At 45.7% G+C, this 26,357-nt stretch overlaps 1 protein-coding gene across 1 annotated transcript; it reads right to left on the reverse strand.

Moving 5' to 3' along the window:
* Positions 1-945: 945 nt before the first annotated feature.
* SHCBP1 (SHC binding and spindle associated 1) lies at positions 946-23,913 on the reverse strand. The gene is made up of 13 exons (XM_035118792.3): positions 23,561-23,913; positions 21,778-21,957; positions 20,716-20,831; positions 19,515-19,726; positions 18,913-19,005; positions 16,713-16,946; positions 15,623-15,791; positions 14,630-14,750; positions 9,327-9,458; positions 6,629-6,747; positions 4,314-4,400; positions 3,122-3,284; positions 946-1,838 (listed from the first exon to the last, which is right to left on the reverse strand). Exons 1-13 carry the CDS (start codon positions 23,787-23,789, stop codon positions 1,525-1,527), a joined length of 2,169 nt encoding a protein of 722 aa, XP_034974683.1. The 5' UTR covers positions 23,790-23,913; the 3' UTR covers positions 946-1,524.
* Positions 23,914-26,357: the final 2,444 nt, after the last annotated feature.

The raw sequence follows: 26,357 nt of genomic DNA on the forward strand, positions 1-26,357 counted from the left end.
CTATGCCTGCAATAAGGGGATGGGGAGACAGCAAATCTAACACTAAAACAGGGGTTAGGGAACCTTTCCCAGTCCAAGGGATGTGCATTTGTGCATGAGCAACACACAGGCACATCTCACAGTAGAGAAAGGAGCAAAGGACCTTTCATGGAGCTATCACTCGGTCATCCTTCCCTCCATTTCCGATGTCCAGGCATGAGAGCTGCTTTACATAGCCAAAACAGCATCACCCGTGCAAGACACCTGGGAACCAACTCCAAGCAGATAGGCAGGAATACGCTTCCCCAGTCTCCATTGCTACTCTGCCAGGGCCTGGATGAGTGACTCCCAGGTAGCCACGTTTACACTTTAGGAGCCAATTCCCTTTACCCTTGAGCTAACCTGATAGAGAGTAGGCACCCTGTTCTTTTCGCTGAATTGGGCATCCAGCTCTGATAATGCAGACATGCTTTTCCTCTGTGAACACGACTTAATCTCTACGCACGTGTCAAGCTAAGGCAAGAGGATTTCTCTAAAGAAGCATTGTGTCATTATAGGCCTGTGGGCTCATCATTTTGACCGCTGTTATTTTGACAAAAGCAAAGCTGCATTAGTGGTGTGTTTATTAAAGAAATCCACCACTCTTTCTCTGAAGATGCACATTCCTGGCCCTGGTACAATGCCAGCTCCCCTCTCGGCCACTCGCAAGAACTCCTGAGCCTACAGACGGACGACCATGCCTCTCTCATTCCTCCAAGTTCAAAGATGGAAGATCTTGCCCACACCTTTCCAAGCCTCTCACTCAGGGAAACGTTCCCAGAGTTAACAGAGACCACCCTGAGAACCACCAGAGCACAAGACTACACAGTTTTCTAACACCCGTTAAATCTAAGCACTTCAGTTCTACACCCGAATATATTTTAAGAAACAAAATAAATAAAAAATCCTTCCGGTAGCACACATGGATCAGCTGTGTAACATATAATGTTTATTGAAAGGGACAGAATTCTGCACAAAACAAAGAAGGGGGACAATTTCCTAAATATATATATTTTAAAAAGGCTTTATTTAAAAACAGCTGAAAATAATAGACCACCACTACTACGCAGGAAGCTAAACACTCTTTTCAGCTGTGGTTAAGAGGTCAACAGTTTGACGTTACTATGAACAGCCCCCTCTGCAGCTGGAGATTCAAATGTATTTTTTAATAAGGTGTCTTCTATCAGAAATAAATACAGTAAGTGATATATATGTATGTATAGCAAGCAGAAAGAGAGCATATCCATTCAAAAGGTTCCACGGGGAAGTTTTCTTTTGCTCTCAAGTGCTGGGTTCAAAACTCACACAAAGGAGTAGAAATTTCATTTGTGCAACAGATGTGCTGCATAGGAGAATAAATACACCGGAATCACACACAAGCAAGGAATGGAGCCAAATAATAATTATTATTTTTAAGGGATGGATGTCAACAGTTTCAGCTCCTCTGCAGCAAGCCAGCCGGCAGCCAGGCTATATATTATTCCAATGCCATTCTACTAGGGAAACCTAGTAGAGAAATGTGCCAAAGCTCCCTTTGCCATTTCGCTTGAAGTGGTTGCCCACAATGGACACAAACATCTCCTGACACATCAGGTTGTCGTCCGCTTCCGTGATGCCCAGGTTGCTCAGCCTCTTCTTACGCAGGTGGCTCTTCTTAAGAGATGCGGCGGAAAGTTCGTTGGCGATTTCAGAATTGCCTTCCGTGTGCTCAGAAACGCCTGCCCTTCCGTGAGGCTCCCACCCACCGCCGAGCTGCTGGTGTGCATCTTCGCACGCCGGGATGGGGTCGCCGCCCGTGGGATGAACGTCCTTCGCTTGATCTAAGCCAGAAACAACGACATTAAGTGGAATCCTTACGTACGATTGATTTCGTTGACCACCACATATGAAAAACAGTTTGAAACTTAGAATCATAACAATAAGACAGGACCCAAAAATGTACATGTTTTCAAGTGTCAAAAATCCAGGAACAAAATATGCATCTTTAGAATCCTCCTGAAACTGTATAATGAAATAAAAAAAAATCCTTCAGTAGCACCTTAAAGACCAACTAGTTTTTATTTTGGTATGAGCTTTCGTGTGCATGCACACTTCATCAGATACACTGAAACAGAAGTCACCAGACCCTTATGTATATTCAGAGGGTGGGGGTGATGGGAATGGGTGATGGGCTGATAGGAGTGGTAAACCTGTTGATGACTGTTAACGACTGTTAATGACTGCAATTGGTCTTGCGGGGGGGGGAGCAAGGGCTGAGGTGCTAAGGAAAGCTTGATCATGTATAATGAGATAAGAATCCTATGTCTCTGTTCATTCCAGGTGGCTCCATGGTTTTAAGCTTGCTAGTGAGTTGCAATTCAGCAACTTCTCTTTCCAGTCTGTTTCTGAAATTTTTCTGTAATAAAACAGCTGCTGTCATTAACAGTCATCAACGGGTTTACCACTCCTATCAGCCCATCACCCATTCCCATCATCCCCACCCTCTGAATATACATAAGGGTCTGGTGACTTCTGTTTCAGTGTATCTGATGAAGTGTGCATGCACACGAAAGCTCATACCAAAATAAAAACTAGTTGGTCTTTAAGGTGCTACTGAAGGAATTTTTTTTATTTTGTTTCGACTCAGACCAACACGGCTACCTACCTGTAACTGTATAATGAAGGTGCTAAACACACCTCTGTGGGTGGAGGAACCGCCAAGAGAGCCCCCTCTGAATGCATCAACCTGGCCCAAGGCAAAGCAGTTCATCATGGGAAGGGCTACTAGCCATCGTGGCTCTGCTCTGCCTCCGTGGCTGGAGGCAGCAAGGCTCCTGTATGCCAGTTGCTGGAAACTACAGGAGGGCAGAGTGCTTCTGTGTTCACGGCCAGCTTGCAGCTTCCCCTTGGGGTCTCTCTGGTTAGCCACTGTAAGAACAGGATGCTGGACTAGGTGGGCCACTGGCCTGATCCAGCATGGCTCCTCTTATCCTGGGGTTCAGAACAGGCATTCTTATTATTAATTTATTGAATTTATATACTGCCCTATACCCGCAGGTCTCAGGGCATTGTTGCCTGCCGTTTCTGTGTGCCCAGATAGAGCTACCTTTCATTAACAACTTACCTGGGCCACTTAAGATTGTGCCTCCTGAGCTGTCTGGAGCGCTCTCTTTGGCATCCGGAGAGACAGTAGGCTTCACCAGGACCACTCCATACCCTTCGTTATTATGTATTACGTTGTTCACCATTGTTATCCTGGGAACGTCATAATTTTCTTCCAAAAAGTCCTAAAAGCCAAGGATGAATAAGGCTGAGAGACATGCCACAGTCCAGAAGGTAAGATCGCTCGTATTCTCATTTCATATATTTATTATTAGGAAGTTTATACAGTGGTACCTCGGAAGTCGAACGGAATCCGTTCCAGAAGTCTGTTCGACTTCCAAAATGTTCAGAAATCAAAGTACATATTCCGATTGGCTGCAGGAAGCTCCTGTAGCCAATCAGAAGCCACGGAAGCCCCGTCGGATGTTTGGGATCCAAGGTACGACTGTACTCTGTTTTCCTCTACTGTGATAATTTTATTTAATAATAAAAAATGTAGGATAAAATTTAAGAAGAACAAATTCAACAAAACTCAACTGTCAGATCAAAGACAGACAACAAGATCAACACTAGAAAGGGGAAAAGGTCAGGGGATCATGTGATGAAATAAATATGTTTTAAACTTCCAGTGGCAGCAGTCTAATAGGGAGGTCACAGGCTAGGTGCCACTAGAGAGGAAGGCCCTCTTCTAGACCACAGCCAGGTGCTGTGTAGTCCAATCAGTAGATCCTCCCCATCAGATCACAGTGGACAATAATGAGCTAGAGGGGCCAGTGGTCTGATTCTGTACAAGGGCAGTTTCCTAAGAACCATGGTTTACTTCACTCAAACAAACCACAGTGGAGAGACCAAGAGCAGGTCCCAGCATAACACTAAGCCAGGGATGGTGACTTAGCGAGCCAGGAGGAGCAAAAAGGGTGCAATTTGGTCTAAGCCATAGTTTATGGCAGGGTTGAGGTGCCCCCCCCAGGTGTTCTTGGGCTGCATCCTCCCAACAGCCCCAGCCAAGCATGGCCAATGGTGGGAACTCCAGATCAGCTGCATCTGAAGAATCACAGGTTTCCCACAGCTGATGTGCAGCTTCCTGAGACATTCAAACCAATGAGAGATCATGAAACCATGCCCTTCTCTCTGCCCACACAGTTCTGCCAATCCAATGTTACCAGAAACGTAGGAAGCAGCCCTGCTAACCCCAATTCTGCTTAGACACTCACTTTTATTAGGATTCCTTCCTTGCAATGGTGTATGCCGTTCCCCATCAACGTACACATGCTGCCCGGATAGATTTCTACACCGGCACCCTGCAATTAAGAGACGGAGATGTCGCTAATCAATAGGCAATTCTAAGAGGCTGTTGGAGAAATCAATAAGGCCTAGGCTCCTGGATAATCGACAAATGAACTTTGCTCTGGTCAACGGTTCAAGTGTGTATGCGATGAGATAGATTAGATAGATGATAGATGATAGATAGATAGATAGATAGATAGATAGATAGATGATAGATAGATAGATAGATAGATAGATAGATAGATAGATAGATAGACAGACAGAGACAGACAGACAGACAGACACTTTATTGTCATTGTACATAGTACAACGAAAAAAACCACTTCTGCGCCTGCGACGGAGGTGGTGTTGTGGGCAGGCTCGACCGAACTCTCGCGATGGGGGCTGAGAGCTCAGCCCCTTCGCGATTGGCCATTCCCGCCTCCATCAACCCCAGGCCGACCAATGAGGTCTGCTGGGGGCGGGGCTTGTTTCCTTCAAAACAGCCCAGAGGCGGGAACTCAGCCTCTTTGCCCCTGCAATCGGTTCACCCGCCCACCCACCCTTTAGGCTAGGCTGACGCTGCTATGGACTTCGGTTGGTCGCCTGGTTGGCCAGGGGCCGGGTAGGACTTTTCCCACTTGGGCTAGCCAAGATGGTTTTTTCGCCTACCTCGTAGCAATCCGTCACAACTTTTGCTTTGGTGGTAGGCATTGGAAATTTGCATAAAAAGAAGAGGGGGGACAGGTTACGTCATCACATGCCCAGCAAATGGAGAAGTAGTCCGTTAAAGGTTTTCAGGGGCGGAGCTTTGTCCTGAACCTGGAGAGGTCAGGGCCGTAAGGCACGCCCCAACGGTGGTCACAGGAGGAGTTCCGGTAGATGTACATCACTGGGCTCCTTTCTGGTGGCTAATTTCTCCCAGACTCCAACACACGGGTTGGTGTCAGATACAGTCGGTTAGGTTCCAATGCCTAAGCCAATACCGCTCAACATCCGTAACCAATAAAGTTGTGGCCTTATTCGCCCACTTAAAATCTATCATTTGTGTCTTGTGTCTTATTCTCACGGGGAGGGAGGGACATTGCCACACAACACAATTACAGCCATATATACACACCTATCACAACTCCCCAAGATCATATTATTTAGTTACAGCATTTAAGGTGGTTATAGCTCTTGGATAGAAACTTGTTTTTTAATCTATTCATTCTTGATTTTATTGTTCTGTATCTCTTGCCCGAAGGCAACGGTGCAAAAAGACTATATCCAGGATGAGACGAATCTTGTAAGATATTATTTGCTTTTTTAAGGCAATGGGAATTGTATAGTTCTTCCAGAGATGGGAGAGGATGACCGATAATCTTTTGGGCTGTGGTTATGACCTTCTGGAGCACTTTCCTATCCATGACTGTGCAGCTGGAAAACCAAGCACAGGTACAGTATGTGAGAATGCTCTCTATGGAGCCTCGGTAGAAGGACACCAGCAGTCTCTCACTCAGCTTGTTCTTTTTTAAAAGCCTGAGGGAATATATTCTCTGCTGGGCCTTCTTTACCAAAGTAGTGGTATTTGCACTCCAGGTCATACCGTGCTCGATGGTAACACCAAGAACTTAAATACAGCCACCCTCCCCGCCAATATACAAGAGCTGAATCCTGTAGTCCACCTGTAGTTCCTTCCTGTAGTTCCTTGGTCTTGGCAGTATTAAGGACCAGATTATTATCTCCACACCAAACACAGAGCCGCTCCACCTCGTCCTGATAGGCAGACTCATCCCCCCCCCCCGAAATTAGACCCACTACAGTGGTGTCATCAGCAAACTTGATGATTTTGTTGCTGGAGTGGATAGCTGTGCAATCATACGTATAGAGGGAATAGAACAGGGGACTCAACACACAACCCTGTGGGGAGCCGGTGTTAAGGCTAAGGGCCGAGGGATGGCTGGCGAGGGTGGCGTTTGCATGGTCCGCATTCTGCTCTAACCAGAATAACAAAGTTGCTCAAAAGCACTGCCACACGTTGCAACCGCCATGTAACGCCACACAATGCTAAATAAACTGATTTGAAAGGGCAAACCTATTTCAGTAACTGTTTGTAATCTTCTTGCAATTTCTGTAATTTTCCAGCGTATCTGAGGAAGCGCCTCGTGTGTGCTTTTGAAAGAGGAGCGGATTATTAGCCGGCGTCAAACGTATCTGCCGACGCTGCTTTTGTTTCCTTTTCAATGCATCTGTCAATCGCAAGAAGAGCATCAATTCCTACCTTAGCACCGTACAAGTCGGAATTTTTCATTAAAAGCTCAGCCGATGTTCGTACCGCCACCCCTGTGGTCTCGCACTGCAACACGCAGTTCTCCAGGGTGGTCTTCCCTTGATGGACACCTGGGTGGGAGGGAGAGAGCAGAACACTCTGAGCTGCTGCACTTATAGCCCAGATTTAGAAGTGGTTCCTGGCGAACCCCAACAAACACAAGCAAGGAATTCTAGGGTGTTTGAGTCACGCAAGCCTGGGGAAGCCCAGTGGTAGAGAATCTGCTTTGCATGCAGAAGGTCCCAGGTTCTATGTCCAGCACGTCCAGGTAGGTCTGGGAATGTCCCCTGTGTCAAATCCTGGAGCTCTGTCATTCTGTATTGAGGATCCTGAGCTAGAGGGACCAGTGGCCTGATTCAGTAGAAGGTAACAGAAGACCCAGGTGTCTTTTGTGCAGGGGGGGGGGGGTGGAAAACCAGAGGTTGGAGGGACAGAGAGGAGTATCTTGCAAAAGCATCACGGACAGAAACTCTTCACAATATAACCTTTGGTTGCTAGTCCACTGCAAAATTGTCATTCATTAGTTCTAAAGTGATGGATTCATCTTTAGGGGGGACATTTCAGTGGCTTATTTTTAGGACATATTGCCACGCTGCAAGTTGCACTAGGTCTACACTTATTAGCTGCTGGAAACTTTTCCTGCTGAATCGTTTTCTCAACTGGTTTGTTGTTGTTCTGTTGGATTGCATTTTGTGGTTTGAGTTGTCGCTACCCACTTTGGAGAAGCGTCCTATTGAGAGGCAGGTGAAAATCTTCTAAACAAACCAACAATTGTGTATGTGGGGTGAGAAGGTCCTTTGGGAGCAGGGGCAAAGCTGGAACTGAACAGGAAGCCTTTGTAGGCCAGATCTCCAATTCTTTCTCTCCTCTCCCCTCACATTAAGCATTTATCGCAGGCATCCCCCAAACTGCGGCCCTCCAGATGTTTTTGCCTACAACTCCCATGATCCCTAGCTAATAGGACCAGTGGTCGGGGGAGATGGGGATTGTAGTCCAAAACATCTGGAGGGCCGAAGTTTGGGGATGCCTGATTTATCGCAACAACCAGAATTTTGAAAGAAAGTTACTCTTCGTAAGGGACATGCAGTTAGTAACTTCTCTCCAGCAGTGGCCCAAGAACCCTCTCTTTTCGTGGTGTGTGAATATATTTTCACATGTAGAAGGTGCTGAAATAGTCTTGCTAGCCCATGTAACATTTGTTATTCAAATCTACCTCTCGATGACGAAGTGTTAATTATCACCTGCTCCAGAAGACAGGAGGGCAGAGCCAACAAGATTGTTGTCAAATTCAGAGAGGGGTGGAGGGGTGCCAGATTCCCATTAGGGAACCAAAAATTAAAAATTAAACTTTTGATATCAAACGATGGGAGGTGAGTAAACTATCCACGTTATGACACGCCTCTCTGGAACAGGCCATCGATCACCAGCCTGGACCAACAAGGTGCCCCCCCCAAATGCTTTGGATTTCCACTCCCATCAGCCGCAACCAGCACAACATCTGCCAGCATGGTTGATGGGAGTCACAGCCCAAAACATCTGAAGGGCGAACCACAATGGCGACAGCAGAACTAGGTTATTAATAAAATCAGAGATGAAAGGTAAGAAGATGAAACTAGAAGTAGGACTAATAAGGTGGTGCTTTGATGCAACAGATACAGGGGGATAATGTTAGGAATATGATGCTTCTAAGGATTAAACTGGGTCCCTGCCATTAAAGGCTAGGAACATAAAAAGAGCCTGCTGGATCAGGCCGATGGCTCATCTAGTCCAGCATCCTGTTCTCACAGTGGCCAACTAGATGCCCCAATGGGAAGCCTGTGAGCAGAGGAAATTGGTGGTTAACAGGAATTGGTATTCGGTGGCAGATGAAACTGATAGACTATGCTGAATCAGCAAAACTGACATGCAGGATCCGAAACCAGGGAGAGACAAAGTTCCGTAAAGACTGGAGTAAATTTGTGGACTATATGGAGAAAAACTGTAGAAGTTTAAAAACACTCGCAGGATTGAAATAAATCCTACGAATTGACTGAAGTTAGGACAATAGTGCAAGACAGGAGTAAATAAGAAAACCGTGGGAAGGGAGGGAGGGAAGTCAAAGCTCGGCAGAGCAAATTGAGATGGTTGAATTTAAGATGAACTGTGTTAAAAATGTTGTTTTGTTTGTTTTATTTGTTAATTCGGAAAATTTGAATAAAAATTATTATTTAAAAAAAAACAGGAATTGGTATTCAGAAGAACTCCTCTGTGGAATTACAGATCTGGGCTTCCCCACCCCAAATTCAGATAAGGAGGAAGGGAAAGACCAAGGGGAAAAAAACAAATGAAGAATGGGGGTGGTGCCTGGGCAATTTGCAAGCCAAATCATGAGCCTTGCATGCTGGCCTGCCGGGTGAAGGCAACCCTCTCCTCTTTGGCAGTCCCACCAAGGTAGAAAAATCTTGGGGTATTTCAATCCCAACATACACGAGTAGTAACAGAAGTCATCCAGGCATGGATCAAGTTGCGGCAATCATCCTAGACTGTCGATTTCACCTATTATTAGGGTTGGCACAGCAGAAGAGGAATGGGGCCCCACCCATCACTTTGTTCCTCAGTCCAGGCTAGGGGGTGGCACGCCAAAGCCAGGTGGCAAGCTTAAAGTACTTACTCAAGATGCCCTCCACAGCATCATGCTGGACCAGCTTCACGCTAGAGATTTTCACGTCCGCAGCAGTGCACTCCACAAAAGCGTCCCCCTTCCCTCGTTTCTCTATCACGATGTCGTCTGGCAAGCCGTAGCCTGTGGAGAAAGTTTCAGGGGGCAGAAGGAAAGAATAGTTTTGGCAGGTTGCATCAAACTCAGGGACCAGGCAGAGGGCCTTCTCAGTAGTGGCACCCTCCCCTCAGACGTCAAGGAAATAAAGAATTACACAACTTTTAGAAGACATCTGAAGGCAGCCCTGTATTGGAAGGTTTTTAAAGCTTGATGTTTTTATTATGTTTTTAGATATGCTGTAAGCTGCCCACATTGGCTAGGGAAACCCAGCCAGATGAGCGGGGTATAAATAATAGCATTATAATTATCGTTATTATTATTACCACCCTATAGCAGCCACACCACTAGCCAATGTGCTGTAGTGGTTAGAAGAAGAATAGGAAGAAGAGTTTGGATTTGATATCCCGCTTTATCACTACCCAAAGGAGTCTCAAAGCAGCTAACATTCTCCTTTCCCTTCCTCTCCCACAACAAACACTCTGTGAGGTGAGTGGGGCTGAGAGACTTCAAAGAAGTGTGACTAGCCCAAGGTCACCCAGCAGCTGCATGTGGAGGAGCGGAGACACGAACCCGGTTCCCCAGTCCACCGCTCTTAACCACTACACCACACTGTCTCTCACATAGTTAGAGCATCCGACTAGGGCCTGGGAGACCGGGGTTCAAATCCCGCTCTTGGCTACAAAGCTCAGAGAGTGGCCTCAGTCCAGTAACTAAGTCTCAGCACTAACCTACCTCACTGGGTTGTTTTGGGGATAAGACAGCAAAGGAGAAGAATCACATCTACCACCTTGAGCTCCTTGGAGAAAAGGTGTGATATACCTGTAACAATAAACCAGCTTCCTTTTTACACACTTCTGCATTTTAGGTGGGACATTCTGCTCAGTTCTACGGCATTTAATTAAATGACACACACAACAAATATCCCTCCCCTCCTTTTTTTAAGGCTGCAATGCTGAGTTAACTAAGCTCTCCAGTCGCTCGCTCTGAAGCACTTAAGAGAAATTTACGAGCATGTAAAAAAAAATATGGCTCGTCACTAGCAAGAACAAACAACAAGGCAAGCGATAATAACAATGCTGTTAGAGAGCCACAAGACCTTTCTGGAATTAAAAAGAAAGAGCAGGAACTCTTGTTCACAAGGCACATCCAGCAAGGAGGAATCTTCTAAAAAGTAGCTCTTTAGCTGTGGTTCTGGGTTGTACTAGATGACCCTTTGAATCCCTTCCAACTCTACAGTTCTCCAACTCTATGAGAAAAGCGCTAGGAACCATAGGAAGGCTGAATTCAGACACAGGATTTATTGTGGCAGTTTCCCAGTTAGGATGCTAGCACTTCTGTCCTCATTTGTAACATTCCTTTCACACTGCAGGAACTGTTGCATTATGAAACTGTGGGGTTGCTGTTGTGTTTTACTGATATACTGGCAGGTCACCCTAAACACTGGCCATGCCACTACTGCCCCACCCTTTCCACACATGCACACTTCTGTTCCCCTACGATTCACCCCCGGAAATGGCCAGGAAGAACCATTTGCTGATATACCACCCCATATTTTGTCACTCTGCTCCTTGCTCTTTCCTGGATTAATGGAATTGCAACTGGATTTTTTCTCTCTCTCTCTTATAGCAATCTACACGGAAATAAGTGCTAAACTTCCACTAGTTCAAATGTAGTGGGGAATCCATGACATCACTATGTGAACGAACCTTCCAACAAGTCTTGGCCTCACCTCTCCTTTCACAGCAAGGAGGAGATTGGGAACACCCACTTTTAACTAAATCACTGTTTCCTTTGAAGTCCAAACTTGGGAAACTGTGGTTTGCTTCAAACTCTAGTCCGTGCAAAGCAGCGACGTTAGCTGCGGAGATAGCTCAGTCGGTAGAGCATGAGACTCTTAAACTCAGCGCCATGGGTTTGAGACTCACTTTGGGGACAAGATTCCTGCATTGGCAGGGGGCTGGACTGGATGACCCTCATGGTCCCTTCCAACTCTACAATTTTAAGTGGCTTCAGTTCCCAGTTTCTTCCCAAGGGGCTGCCCAAGGCTCATTCATGTGGCAGGAATCCACGGTTTCCCATTAAGTGTGAACCGGTCCCATACATCAACATACAGATACAAATACGTTCGTTTGACAACAATTTTTGGTGCGGTTGACAGGAGCACGCATTGGTGGGCTCACTTTTAAAGTCTTGGATCAATTTATCAGTAAAGCTACCGCTCCCTTTCCAAAAAGGAGTCCGTGCTACCATTAGTGTAAAGCCGTGGGGTCATTGGGAGTGTGTGTTAAAGTCCCATTACTATTTCTGTAGCAGGGCCCCCTGCCCTACATTGTCCTAGAGCAGGCATCCCCAAACTGCGGCCCTCCAAATGTTTTGGCCTACAACTCCCATGATCCCTAGCTAACAAGACCAGTGGTCAGGGAAGATGGGAATTGTAGTCCAAAACATCTGGAGGGCCAAAGTTTGGGGATGCCTGTCCTAGAGCCAACCAATCAGCTTGGAAAGGGAGCTTTTTAGCCACTGAAAATACATTATCTCACCCTTTGGGCTAACTGGAGCCAATCACAGCGAAGGAGGCGGAGTCAGCCACCGAGGATCGGCTCCTAGGGTCAGCTCTGGAGAAGTCACAAGGGGAGAACACAAAGGAGTTGTTCCCAAATGCTCCAAAGCGAAGCACATAGGAAAATTGGAAACACAAGTTGCTTTCATTACAAGGGAAGGGCATGTGCAGGTTCTGTACTGTATGATGGGACTTCAAAAGAAGATACGGTATTAGAGCACTCCAGGTGATTTGCCCACGTAACTGCACAGGAAATTGCAGGTCTGGGTGCACGGCAACACATGGAGATCTGCACCGACGGTTGCAATGCATCCCCTGTTATTATCTTGTATTTGTATTTGTATTTGTATTGTATCTTGTTATTATCTTGTAAGATTATATAATTGTAGGAAGTATAATCTTGGAAGGGGTGTAGCCATGACTATCAGGAAAGGACCCTGCCCGCCTGGATTTGCCACTACACCGCTGTATGCCATGCACCAACAGCAACACTCAATGGCTCAAATTGGTCCATACAAACACACACACACACAAAGAGAGAGAGAGATACTCCTCCCTTATCATTAACACCCATCCAACATCATTAACAGACCACGTTGCTAAAATGCCACCCAGCGCTTTTATTTTTCACAGCTTCCAAAGAAGGAAAAAGCAGATCTATCAAACGACAAGCAATAAGACTTCCTGGCACTTGTTCAATCAGAAGCGTCGACTCGATGAATAAACTAGATGTCGGCTTTTGTTCCTTAAAAGCTCGTGGCGATGTCTGGTCTAGTACGCTTTAATTTGCTTGCTCACATTCGCCTGACCTCTCTTGATAGGATGCGATTTGTCATAAATACCACCCCGAGTTCCCGAGCCATCTTATTCTCACTCCTACTGATAAAGAAATTTATTGAAAGCCTCTGTCCTGCAGGGGTACCACACACTGGCGTGCATATCTATATAAATCAAACATTCGAGAAAGACTGGGAGAAAAAGAAAATCATTGTCATAAAAATAAAGAAGCAAAAGTTGTTGGGTTATGGTTTTGGTTTGTTTTTTTAAAAAGGAGGCCGGCAAGAGCGGGGGGTGGAAAGAGTCTGAACAGCAGGAAATTAAACCTTCGGCTCTTTCTCTACTAAAGACTTTTGACAAGAGAAAGATAGCGACTGCAACATAAGCCCCACAGCAACGTACAGCCTATTATGCTAACAACCGCACAGCAGACCCCAAGTTCTTTTGGCAAACTTAAGGGAGGTGGAGTTGTCCGCAGTGAAGAAAGTCCAGGGGGAGAGTTACATGGTGGAAACAAAAAGGGGGTTGAGCCTGTTTCTCCAAAACAAGACAGAAGTATTTCCAGGAACGCCTGAAAGAACCCTTATATATCCAAGCTCGGTCAGGAGCGTCGATGGTCGTTCCTGAGTTGGCGCGGCTCGTTTGAAAACAAGGAACCAAGCCTTTAGTGCCATCGGTCCAGTCCTGTGGAACTCTCTGCCACTAGAGATTCAGCAGGCGGCTTCTGTGCCAACTTTTATACGCCTACTGAAAACTTTTTTCTATTCCCCCAGGCCTATGCAAGCAATTAAGGATACATCCCTCTACCATGGTTAATTGATGTTTGTTTTTAGTTTTATGTTTTTAACGCCGTAAACTGCTTTGGTTATTTTAATGACACAGCGGTATATAAATGTTTTTTACAAATAAATAAGCATTTCATTTTGGACCCATGTTCCTGGATGAGGGTGGCTAGCTATGGAGATAAGCTTCAGAAAGTCCTGCCGGTGCCGGTGAAATATCAGAACATGAAGGAATAGCAACAGAGCTAAGAGGATTGACTGATCACCATAGCTCTTATTGCTATAGAACAGGGGTCTCTTCCTATATTTTATCCATTAAATTTCTATACAGAACAAGGAGACAGGCCCACTGACTTAACCGGAAAGGGGTGCTTCTCCCTCAGACATGACCCTTCCTCCACGATGTGCGGAACATGTTAGACAGCTACTCCACCTAAAGACCTACACATGCATAAGCCCCATTGTACAGTCTCCTCTCCCACCCCTTTGAGGGCAAATATCTGGCTCACATAAGAAGAGCCTGCTGGATCAGGCCAATGGGCCATCTAGTTCAGCATCCTGATCTCACGGTGGCCAACCAGGCACCTGTGGGAAATCCAGAAGGCGGATTCCAGCACAAGATCCCCCTCCCCTCCTGTGGTTTCCAGCAACTGGTATTCAGAAGCATTGTTGCCTCCATCTGTGGAGGCTGAGCCTAACCATCATAGCTAGAAGCCATCAATCGCCCTCTCCTCCTCCATAAATTTGATTAATCCTCTTTTAAAGCCATCTAAGTCTGTGGCCGTACCTGCCTCCTATGGGACTGAGTTCCACGGTTAAACTATGTACTGCATAAAGAAGTTCTTCCTGTCCTTTATTTGTCCTGAACCTTCCAACATTCAGCTTCGTGGATGTCCGCGAGTTTTAAAATGAGAAATACTTCTCCCTACCCAATTTCTCCTGGGATTGAAGTCCCATATTGGCTGAACCCATACTGGCTGAGGCTGATTGGGAGTTGGAGTCCAGGTTCCCCCACTCCTGGTTTCAGAGAGGAGGAGGAAAACCCAGCAAGACTTTTAACAAACACAAGCTCTAACCTTCTAGTTCAATGCTGTCGGCGACACACAAGGTGCCCTCCACAATGTAGTGACCAGGGCAAACCACGATCCTGTCCCCTGCATAGCAGGCGTTCATAGCAGACAGCGGGTCGCTGTGGAACTGAGGAAGAGGAAAGAGATACCATCAAAAGCAACGTTCAGATGCTGGGAGAGGACTCAGACCTTCTCTCCATTCCAGGTCTTCACAGTTTTAGAGGACATGTGCCCAGGACATTGCGGCAGGGGTGGGAAAGTTTTGGCCACTGAGATGATGTGGAAGGGCCAAGGACGATGGGAGGGGTAGTCCAGCAATAGCTGGAAGGTTCTCTCCATCAATCCGTTACCAGGAAAAATCACATGAAAATGGGAAGATGGCTAACCAAGTCAATGCCATGCTCCAGCCTTCACCAACCTGGTGGCCTTGAGATGTTGTTGACGGATTACAGCTCCCATCAGCCATTCTGGCTGGGAATGATGGGAGTTGTAGTCTAGGAACATTGGACGCTACCTAAAAACTCTGTCTCTTTTCAGAAATTTTAATTCTGCAATAAATAATGTTAATTCATGGATGCACAGCCTACAGCAGGCACCCCCAAACTGTGGCCCTCCAGATGTTTTTGCCTACAACTCCCATGACCCCTAGCTAACAGGACCAGTGGTCGGGGAAGATGGGAATTGTAGTCCAAAACATCTGGAGGGCCGAGGTTTGGGGATGCCTGACCTACAGCATGCAGTCACCACTTCCAACTGCAACTTCCCCATTTGTCAAGAAAGCGCTGCTTCCCTACAGCAAAGTTTTCAGCCTGGATAGCTCAGTTGGTTAGAGCATGGTGCAGATAACGCCAAGGTTGGAGGTTCAATCCCTGTATGGGTTTGCATATTCCTGCATTGGATGATCTTCAGGGTCCCTTCCAACTCTACAATTCTATGATTCTGTGATCCAGGCAAAACAACAACAACAACAACATACCAAACAACCCTGGACTACTATACCTGTATTTCCATTTCTTCATTACAATACTCTGGAGAAAATTTATCCCTAAGGAGACACTGCAGCAAGCTTGACATCATGGTGGCAGACACAATATGGGTGACGGTGGTGCCCGAGGGGCGCACTCCCCTCGCCTGGAGGCGAGCGTGCTTCTGGTAGCCAAACACATACCTGCAAAAAAGAGAGACCCTTCCTTAAGCACGTTCAGTTCCTAGATGGACGTTACATCCAAACGAAGAATTGTACAGAACATATTTCCTCTTGTAAAAATAGAGGACACACACCCCACACAAATCAGGATCAGGACAATCGTATGTGGGGAAGGTAGAGTTCAGGATTAACCCATGCTATGGTCCATTGGGTCACGAAGAGTCGGACACGACTAAACGACTACACAACAACAACAATTCCCATCAGTCAACAATGGCACCATGAGAACGTAAGAACCACCTGCTGGATCAGGCCAGCATCCTGTTCTCATAGTTGCCAACCAGATGCCTGTGAGGAAACCAGCAAGCAGGATTTGAGCACAAGGGCATTGTCCCCACTGTGGCTTCCAGCAACTGGGATTCAGAAACATGATGGCCTCTTATTGTGGAGACAGAGCATAGCGATCACGGCAAGTAGCCACTGCAAGCCTTATTGTCTGTGAATTTGTCTAATCATTTTTAGACATGGGGGGAAGGAGGTGGGACTCCCACTCCCAAGCAGTTACTTGTTCTTGGAGGAATGTGGCCATTTTACCAGTATCCCAGCAGAATGGAAGACAGTGTGGGAAAGAAAGGGTTAAGCCCCCTCCCCATGGTCCTGATAGCTTACCCCACCCACCCTCTCACACAAGCTATTTTTAAAGGGGGGGGGACAGATTAAACATGCAATCACATGTTTAAAATATTGTCTGTCTTGGCCCCAAGACTGGGCAAAGCCACCCAGATTAATCCATGGTTGGACTGAATCCAGAAAGAAAAGACCTTCCAAGATCCCAAATGCAACCCTGGTCACTAAACCCTACTGCTTTGTTGTTGTTGTTTTTATTATTCAAAAGGCAGTAAAAAAAAATCCAATTAAAATGAAAATGCATTTTTGCATTACCTCAAAAGAGGGTTTTCAATCAGCTTCAACCTTTGTTTCAGGTGCTCTACCCTGTTGTAGAGTTTCATCCCTTCCACCACGGAGACGTTCTCTGCTTCGGTGTCGGAATCACTACTTGCGAGGCTGTTCCTGAGGTCTAGAAACCGGCGGTAGAGCTCTTCACACTGGGAGAGAAGGCCGTGGTAGTCTGCCACCAGTGCGGAAGGGACACGGTCTTCTGCAATGTCATAGTACCTGGAATTCAAAATTAGGACATCATCGATTGGGGGGGGAAGAGGCGCAAGAATCAAATGTTGCACGAAGGAAGCCAGAATTAAAAAAAAATCCCAGGAGGAACAGCTAGGGTAGTCTGCTGAAGGGGAGGGGGGACCCCCACAACCCAGAGTCTAGTAGCACCTTGGAATCATAAAAATCTAGGGTTGGAAGGTACACCCAGGGCTCATCTAGTCCAACCCTCTGCAATGCAGAAATCACAGCTAATGAATCTCTGACAGGTGGCCCCCCAACCCCTGTTTAAACACCTCCAGTGAAGGATTGCTCACCGCCTGCCAAGGGAGTCTGCTCCATGGCCTTACGGTCAAAAAGTTCCTCCTCATGCTTAGTCAGGCTCTCCTTTCTGGTCATTTGAATTCACTGGTTCGGATTCTGCCCTCCAGAGCAGAGGAAAACAATCTTCCTCCACCTTCCGCATGACAGCCCTTCAGATATCTGAAGAGGGCTAACATATCACCAGGAACTCTTCTCCAGGCTAAATATACCCAGCTCCCTCAGCCGTTCTTCTTCTTAAGGCTTGGTTCGGAATATGGCCTGCGATACTTTGGAGCCAGTGTGGTGTAGTGGGGAGAGTTGCTGGGCTAGGACCGGGGGGACCAGGGTTCAAATCTCCTCCTCTGCTAAAAAGATCACTGGGTGATCACTGGGCCAGGCACCAACCCTCACAGCCTAACATACCTCACAGGGTTGTTGTGAGGTATGTTAGGCTCTGAGGGTTGGTGACCAGAGGGAAAGGTGCACCAGAAATGGAACGGTAAAATATTTCAGAGCAAAAGAGAATTGTGAAGCAAGAAGCAGGTGGGGAAGTGGGTAATTTTTAAGATGGACTTAGCCAAAAAAAGGGGGGAGGAGAAAGAGGATAAAACCCTGTTTTAAGTCTATCATGCAGCCCTGGCCCACTGCAGGGAAACTCAGAACACCCAATTTTATTTTAATTTGGGCATAACTCCTCCAAGTGGCTCTTGCCTATAAAATCCTACTGTTGGTGTTACAGCACCACCTAGAGGTAAAGTGACCCTATGCATGTGATATAATTTAGAAAACGCCCCTAGAACTGTCCCCAAGGTTACTTTTCATTCCACGGCAATGTTTTTGGAACTAAAGTGGAGGGGTCAGGGAGTTGCGTGTTTACGTTCTGAGGCAGCCAAAGCCACAGAACGGCTCAGAAGCTTAGACAGTCCAGGATGCAATTTGAGACAGCTTGCTAACCGCGCTATCCGACTCGGGAACGTGAGAGCCTGACCCAAATCACCCCGATTTGCCTTGTTGTTCGGGGGACACAAAAAACCAATGCACAGCCCTAGTATACTGTATAGCCATCATGACTAGTATAGAGTCATCGACAGCATTTTCCTCCACCGATCTGTCTGGTGCCAATTTGAAGTCATCTCTAAGTGTTGCGGCAGTGAATTACATAGTCCAACTAAGCACCGACCAAAGTATTTCTTCTTACTTGTCCTGTAAGCTTCTCCTATACACCTTCATTGGGTGGCCCCAGGCCCCAGTATTGTGCTGGTGTTTCTTCAGAGCTCGCTCTCCAGTTAACCTCTCAACTCAGTTCCCCATCTCTTCAAGCCTCGCTTCATTCTCCACATACACTTCCTATGTGTTCCTCCTCTGCGCCGTTTTTTTGCCTCTTAGCTCCACATACTTCTTGGGACCTTCCCAGTTCCCCATCCTCGCCAATAAGGTTTCAAACTCAGCCAAGCTGACAACTTCCCCTTCCCTCACAGGAGCTGGACTGCAAGTGGGTTTGTTGCCCAAGCAACTGAACATTCCCAGCCAGGACACCCAACACTGCGCCAAAACTACGTGGGAAGATTCACTGTCACAAGCACATTTACAATACAACATTTGGAGTTGGGAGCAGAAGCTGCTTAGCTACAGTCGACCCCCAAGCTCAGAAATGTTTTAAAGAGGGACCTACAGCCTGAGCCGAGGTTCAACACATCTGACAAAATAATCGAAGTCGTCGTCGTCCTCTTCATCCCAGCTCCGCCAGATGTGCTTGTAGAAAAACCTTCAAAAACAAAGAGGGGGAAATGTTAAGGATGTCAAGGAAGAGCCTGCTGGATCAAGACAGTGGCCCATCTAGCCCTGTATCCTGTTTTTGCAGTGGCCGACCAGATCCCTATGGGAAAGCAGGACAAAAATACTTCTGTGGTTTCCAGCAACTGGCATTCAGAAGCATTGCAGCCTCCAACCATGGAGGCAGGGCATAGCCATCTTGGCTAGCAGCCTTTGGAAGAACTTTCTTCCATAAATTTGCCCAACCCTCTTTTAAAGCCATCCAAGTAGATGGCTATCACCACCTCCTGTGGCATTGAGTTCCACAGTTTAACTATGCATTGCATGAAGAAGTGCTTTATTTTGCCTGAACCTTCCAACATTCAGCTTCATTGGATGTCCATGAGTTCTAGCGCTATGAAAGAGAAAACTTCTCTCTCTTTCATAAATGTCCATCATGTTGGGTCCAGGCCAAGCCATGGGCAAGCGGGTCCCCAGTATAGGCAGGCGATGTCATCTTACCTGACGTGCTCAACAGCCAGTGCGGTGTGGTCCAATTCCCCCGACTCGTCAAAGACAACCCACAACTCCCACAACGGCAGCCGCTGCGCCTTCAGTTCTAAAAGCTCCTGCATACACTCCTGAGTGAAGGCATCACCCCCGCGAGTCTCGCACAGGAAAGGCTCACAGAGGCGCACCACCGCCTTCAGAGCAGAGTAATCCACGTCAACAACCTGTTGTGTTAAAAAGAGAGGCAAGAAGAGGCACGTTCATGGTCTGCGCAGCGCCATCTGGGGGCAGGAGGATGGCTTTAAAGACCCGCCAAAAAAACTCAATGTATTAATAATAGTATTAATAATATTATTAATAACAACAAGCTTGTTTTCTGCTGCTCCAGAAGAGAGTAATAATAATAACAATAAATTTTTATTTATACTCCACCCTTCCCAGCTCAGAAACCGGGCTCAGGGCGGCTAACAACAAATATAAAACATTGATTAAAAACGACTTTAAGCCAACTTAAAAACAGCATAAAATACAACATCAATGTAGCATCAATGTAACTGGCCAAGTTAGTCCTGCTAAGGCCAGCAGCAGGAGACCAGGGAAGAGTTTTAATGTAGGGACCCAGAAGGGTTTCTTCATAAAAAGGGAAGGGAAAAAGGAAAAGGGGATCAGGCTAAATTGAAGGCCAGGTGGAATAACTCTGTCTTACAGGCCCTGCGGAAGGAGATCAAGTCCTACAGGGCCCTAGTCCTTCACTGTAACATCCCAGGGCGGATTACATCAATTAAAACACCCTGTTAAAAACAGTAGCTCCCAAAAGGGGTGGTACTGCCACCTGGGGGGATGGAGGGAATACCTAGTGGGGTGCTAAGAGGCAAGCGGGTTGCAGGGCGATGCTGGAGGTATATATAACTGTCGTTATATAATTGTTGAGTAACAAATGTAATTTTCTATATTGAAAAAAATATATTATTTAAAAGGAGACTGTGAAAAGCTGGTACCACTGGATCAAAATCATCAATGGTGCTGAATTAATTAAATGTTTTTCATTGGATTTTGAGTAAACGTGCAAATGGGTAGTGTTTTGAATTTTTATTTTGTTATAGTGGGTCATGCAACGCAAGCGATCCCCCTAGCACAAGGCAAGCATCTAAACACCCAGCTCTGTCAATGGTTCACGTGGAACCAAGCCTCTGGGCTGCCTAGCAGCACTTACTTCAACCAGGACCTCAAACACGCTGGTGTGCCAAATTGCCTGCCACCCAGATGGCTCAAGGACCTTCTCCAAATACGATGCTGTGTATTCTTGGACCTCCGAGGCTTTGCAGTCAGCTGGAAATCAAATTTGGGGGGGGGGGGAGAGATTACACACATCCACACATCAGAAAATACACAGGCAATGCCCTGAATGCCTTTGTGAGCACAGCAGACGGAAAACAAATGAAAAGAAGTCACTTTAGGTGAGCACTTTCAAAGCACAAAGAGATACAATGAGAACTGCTCAGCTGTTACTGGGAAACATTAAGGAAGCCAACAGGCCAGGGTTAGGAAACCCAAGGCATTTCAAGTGCTGCAGGACTCCAGCTCCCATCTTCCCTGACCACTGGTGGTCATGAGCAGGGTTGGAGACCATGAAATCTGGAGAAGCTACAAGTCCCCAACCCCCTTTCGCTAGCTGCAAGAATTTGAGCAAGATAGACCATGTGGAAACTCGGAGGGGTTCACCATCTTCTGCAAACCCACACAAATACCTCCTAGGAGAGAAAGGCTTGCAACAATGGGCTATAGTTTCCATTTGGGCAGAGAGAAGATAAGAGGTTGGAATCTACTGGTGAATCACTGGGTGATTTGCAGCTCAGAAATGGTGCCTGAATCCCAGCAGGATTTTAAAGGGGGGAAACGCTCAACTGGTAGAATCCCTGGCCTGTAGTTAACTCAGACGCAGGTTTGAACTTGCAGCTTAACTGTGATATTAATCTGTGCTGAAATGGCAATAAACAGAATTCAACCCCCGCACAACCCTCATTTGAAAGCAGACTTGCTGCTGCTGCTGCTCTCGTGCCTGGTTTTATTGACTCTGCTGGTGTAATGTTGTAGCTGCTGCCATTTGAACACACCAGTTTTCATGCTTATTAATTTGTTGGTCATTCTGTAAGCCACCTTGTGACGGTTTGCGCCTTAAACGGGCAAGGTGTAAATAAATTGACAAATATGAAAAACTGTAAATCTGGAACGCCGATATCAAGAGCACGGCCTCAGAAGCCAAGAGGCTACTCACCCAACATGTAGTCCTGATAGGTCTTAAACCGCTCATAGAACAGGAGGTTGTTTGTCTGGAAAGTGTCTGGGAAGAGGACATTCCTCTCTGGCACGAGCCTTTGCAAGGAGGTCCCTGGCTTGCCATGACTCCCATAATCGCTGCAGCTGCTGCAATCACTATCGCTTTCTCCGCCCTCGTCTGAGAGAGAGAGAGAGAGAGAAATCATACATCCAAAGGATTTATTCTCGAACACATCAGATGAAGCCTTTAAAAAACAAAACATGGCTCCAAATAGCTACGTGCTACTTAAATATTTTGAAGTTCCACACAGAACATATAGGAAACTTGTGATGCATTAAAACACTGGTCACTTTTAGCACACCCATAATGCCTTTTTACTAAAGTGCAAGGCCTAATTCCCAGTTGTGCTCCAGATGTTGCTGGGTTGCTGATTTTAAGGCCTCGGTGGGTTCATATGGGGAGAAGTATAGGTACCTTCAGGTTCAGGGGTCCCAGTGTAAGGACATAAGAAGAGCAGTGGCCCATCTTGTCCAGCATCCTGTTCTCACAGTGGCCACAATGGGAAGCCTGCAAGGGGCCACAGGGGCACTCTGCCCTCCTGCAACTCCCAGCCACTAGTATTCAGGGGCATGACCGGGGGGGGGGGGGGGAGAGAGATAACTATTATAGCTCGTAATAGCCTTCTCCTTCATAAATATGTCCAATCCCCCTTTAAAACTATCCAAGTTGGCCATCGCTACCTCCTGTGGAGCAAGCACTACATTTTAACCATGTGCTGCATAAAGAAATTATTTTATCTGTGCCGAATCTTCCAACATTCGGCTTCATTGGGTGTCTACAAGTTCTAGAGTTTCATGAGACAGAAAAGTGTGTGTATATATATATATACATATATATACACACACACATACACTTTTTCATGCCATGCATAATTTTATGAACTTCTATCGTGTCAACTCTTGCTCACCTTTTCTCTAAACTAAAAAAATCCCCAACGCTGTAACCTTTAGTCATAGAGGTGTCACTTCATCTCTTTGATCATTTTTTTTCCAGCTCTACATCTATACTATTCTGAGGTGAGCCAATCAGAACTGTATGCAGTATTCCAAATGCATTCACACAATATGTTTTGCTGACAGCATTATGTTTAGGAAAAGAGGCTTTGTTCAGAGGGGTCACTGCAACAGCCTCTCAGGTTAACCTACCTAACAAGGTGGTTGTTACAAAACAACAACAACAACAGGATTTGCACCAAGCCAAGTTCTTTGGAAGGAACAGTGGCATGGAAAATGTAAAAAAAGGTAACCAAAGTCAACTCCTACTACAGATAAAATGGTTTGGTCTTTTTAAAGGGAAAACAGGATCAACTGAAGAAGGGTTGGATTAATTAAGAAAAATGAAATGTGGAGTTAACTAAAGGCATCATTTTTGGGGGTTATATGTTATGGGAAACAATGAACACAGTAAAGGAAAAAAATAGAACTAGATATTGTAGTAGAACAAATATATTAACAGAAGATACTTAATCCTACTCATAGAATGGATTGTGTTTCAAAGAAATTTCATCTAAATCCTGGAAAACTGTTCATGGAGGGAGTGGCATAAATTTATAGCTACACTGTGATCAATATTGTACTTTTGTAATACAGCTTAGTTTGGAAAATAAAAATCCCAATGTGAGTAATCAAATTAAAGGATTTAAAACAAGTACACAATAATGAGATTTGTTGAAGGAGGCAGAAGATAAACAAACAAACAAACAAACAAACCACTTGTTTACCTAGTTTAGGGTTTTCTGGAGCGGGCTCCAGGGGCTCCTCTCCCCGTCCATCACGCCCTTCTTCCGTTTCCCCTGCTTCCTTCTCCAGTATCACAGCGCCCTTCACCGTCTCGCCTGGTCGGTTCTCATTCGCTTCCTCCCCTCTCGCTGGGGCATCCGAGGCCTCGGTCTCCATCGCTGCCCCTTCCAGCGGCGGCGGCGTCAACGATTCGGGCGCCGGATCAGCCATCAACTCCTCCTTCACCCGGCCCGGGTCGCCGCAACTTCAACCCTCAACGACAGCCAAGCGGCCAAACAAGCCTTTCCTTGTAAATTTCAAACCTTCCCGGGCAGTGAGCTCACCGTCTTCCTTTGCGTAACGCGCGGGAGAGCTCGGATTGGCCGAAAGGGGGGACTCGGAACGTCGCGGGAGCCAATCGGCGCGCCGGCAGCGGGGGAGTTGTGGAACGTTGAGACTTCAGGGCGGTGTCCCAGCGTTCGAAGTGGGCGGGGAAAGGGAAGTAATGGAAGGTTGAGAAGGAAAGTGCAGAGAGACAGCTCTGAAATCTCTCTTAAACAGAGCCGGATTTAAGTTTGATGAGGCCCTAAGCTACTGAAGGTAATGGGACGCTTTATATGTCCAGCTGTCCTCTGTCAACAACAAATTGTCGCTGTTTTTTGTTTTGAATATATGCTATATAGTAATTTTTGGACCTAATAGGTATCTAAATCCATTCGCACATAACAAAATATGTATTTTATCAAAAGAAGAAGTATCTGCAGAAGTGTGCATGCACACGAAAGCTTATACCAATAACAAACTTAGTTGGTCTCTAAGGTGCTACTGGAAGGAATTTTTTTATTTTGTTTCGACTACGGCAGACCAACACGGCTACCTACCTATATCTATTTTATGAAAGTAATTGTTGAACTGAAATAAAAGAAGAAGTATATTAATAGTGAAATAATTATTAAGCTGTAACTTAAAATGATGTAGGTTTTATTTTATTTGTTTTTTATCTTATATTTTGGAAATGTACATTAAGTTGTTTTTTTCCTTTAAATTTTTTGGGGCCCTAAGCTATAGCTTGTTTAGCTTATACATAAATCCGGCACTGCTCTTAAGACATAAGTTTTTCAGTGGCTACTACCTCTGCTTTGAGCAGCAGTATGTGCCTCCGAATCCCAGTTGCTGAGAATCACAAGTGGGGAGAGTTGCTGTTGCGCTCAGATTCCGCTTGTGGGATTCCCAAATGGGCAACTGGTTGGTCACTGGGGAGACAGGACAGTGGTTTAGATTGGCGCAACAGCAGAGCTCTCCTATGTCCAGCCAAACAGGTAGTGGGATTGGGTACAAAAATATGAATACACACACAGGCGAAGTGAAACGTTTGACAATGCAATAAATAGAATGCAATACAATGTTGGGAGTATATTGTTTATGTATAGTGTTTCTGTTATTGTTTTGTTTGTGTAATTTTATTTCGTTATATATCTAGGAAAACATACAGAGAGAGAGTGTGTGTGTGTGTATATGTGTGTGCAAAAGAGAGAGAAAGTCTCTTTGAACAGAGTGTGAAACTCTTAATCTCAAGGTTTGAGCCCCATGTTGGGCAAAAGATTCCTGTATTGCAGGGGGTTGGACTAGATGACTATCGAGGTCCCTTCCAACTGTACAATTCTGTGATACTCTGTTATACAACAGGACTTACTTCTAAGCAAGTTTTATTTAAATCATTTCAATACTGCTTTATATATTTTTAAAAATTCAAATACGTTGACAATGTAAATTAATATATCAAACAAAGCATTACAATATATCAAAATAAAATTATATATATATATACAGTATATATTCTACTAAAGTTTTTTTAATGATTGCTTTATATATGTGTGTTTGTTTAGTTGTCCCTATTTTAGCTGTAAGCTGCCTTGAGTCTTTGCTAGGGGGAAATATATAAATAAATAATAGTCCAACAACCCACTAGAAGGCCACCGGATTCCTCATCCCTCCTATATAGAAATAATCTAAAGTGCACAGCAGAAGTAGGGTTTTGTTAAATGCCTTGCCTTGTGTCTACTCTCAAGCTCATGATAGTAGGGTGCAGCCTCAGTAAGTGGTTTTGCAGGGATCGTTAAAATAAATCAAGGGCTATAGTCTGTATAGCCTGTAACCTTCCAGGCTGTATGAAATAGACTAGTTGAGAAGGATTTGGAATTGATTAGAACTGCCACAAGGGGGCAATGTAACATTTCAAATCCTGTTAGAAAACTCGGATTCCAGGGCAATGTCTATATCCCACCTATTCTCTTGTCTGTTCAGTGTACAAGTAAAAACAGCCATCCTTTGTTTTTCAGCCTGACAAGGAGGAGCATCAAATTGCACAGCAGCCAATGCTTCTGTTTCAGGGAGCTTATAAGAGGCGAAACACAAACAATGGGAAACTAGGACGTGTGATTTTATTTACAGCGGTGTGGGGTGTGTGCTTTCATTCCAGGAACGACGGGACTCAACCTGGCACATCTCTGCCCCAAAACAAAAGTGTTGCAGGTCTTTATCTGAAAGATGTGTTTGCAGATGGCACAGCCTTGCCAGCACACTCTGAGGAAGCTCTACAGAGGCTCATCAACCGTTTTGCCCAAGCCTGTGGGGAGTTTGGCCTCACCATCAGCTTGACAAAGACCAACATCCTCCTGTCTCAGGGGATCCAGGGTTCAAATCCCCACTCAGCCACAAAGCTCACTGGGTGGCCCTGGACCAATCACAGTCTTCTGTCAATTCACCTCACCCTGTTGTTATGGGGATCAAATAAGGAGA

This window comes from Zootoca vivipara, chromosome 6 (genome assembly GCF_965207765.1).
Source record: "Zootoca vivipara chromosome 6, rZooViv2.hap1.1, whole genome shotgun sequence".
In the NCBI taxonomy this organism is placed as follows: domain Eukaryota; kingdom Metazoa; phylum Chordata; class Lepidosauria; order Squamata; family Lacertidae; genus Zootoca; species Zootoca vivipara.

Coding starts and splice junctions, on each gene's coding strand:
- SHCBP1 (XM_035118792.3), bottom strand. CDS start 23,789: ATGGCTGATCCGGCGCCCGAATCGTTGACGCCGCCGCCGCTGGAAGGG. Junction 19,727..20,715: donor TGTTTGAGGTCCTGGTTGAA/GTAAGTGCTGCT, acceptor TTAACACAACAG/GTTGTTGACGTGGATTACTC. Junction 3,285..4,313: donor AGGAAGGAATCCTAATAAAA/GTGAGTGTCTAA, acceptor CTTGGCTTTTAG/GACTTTTTGGAAGAAAATTA.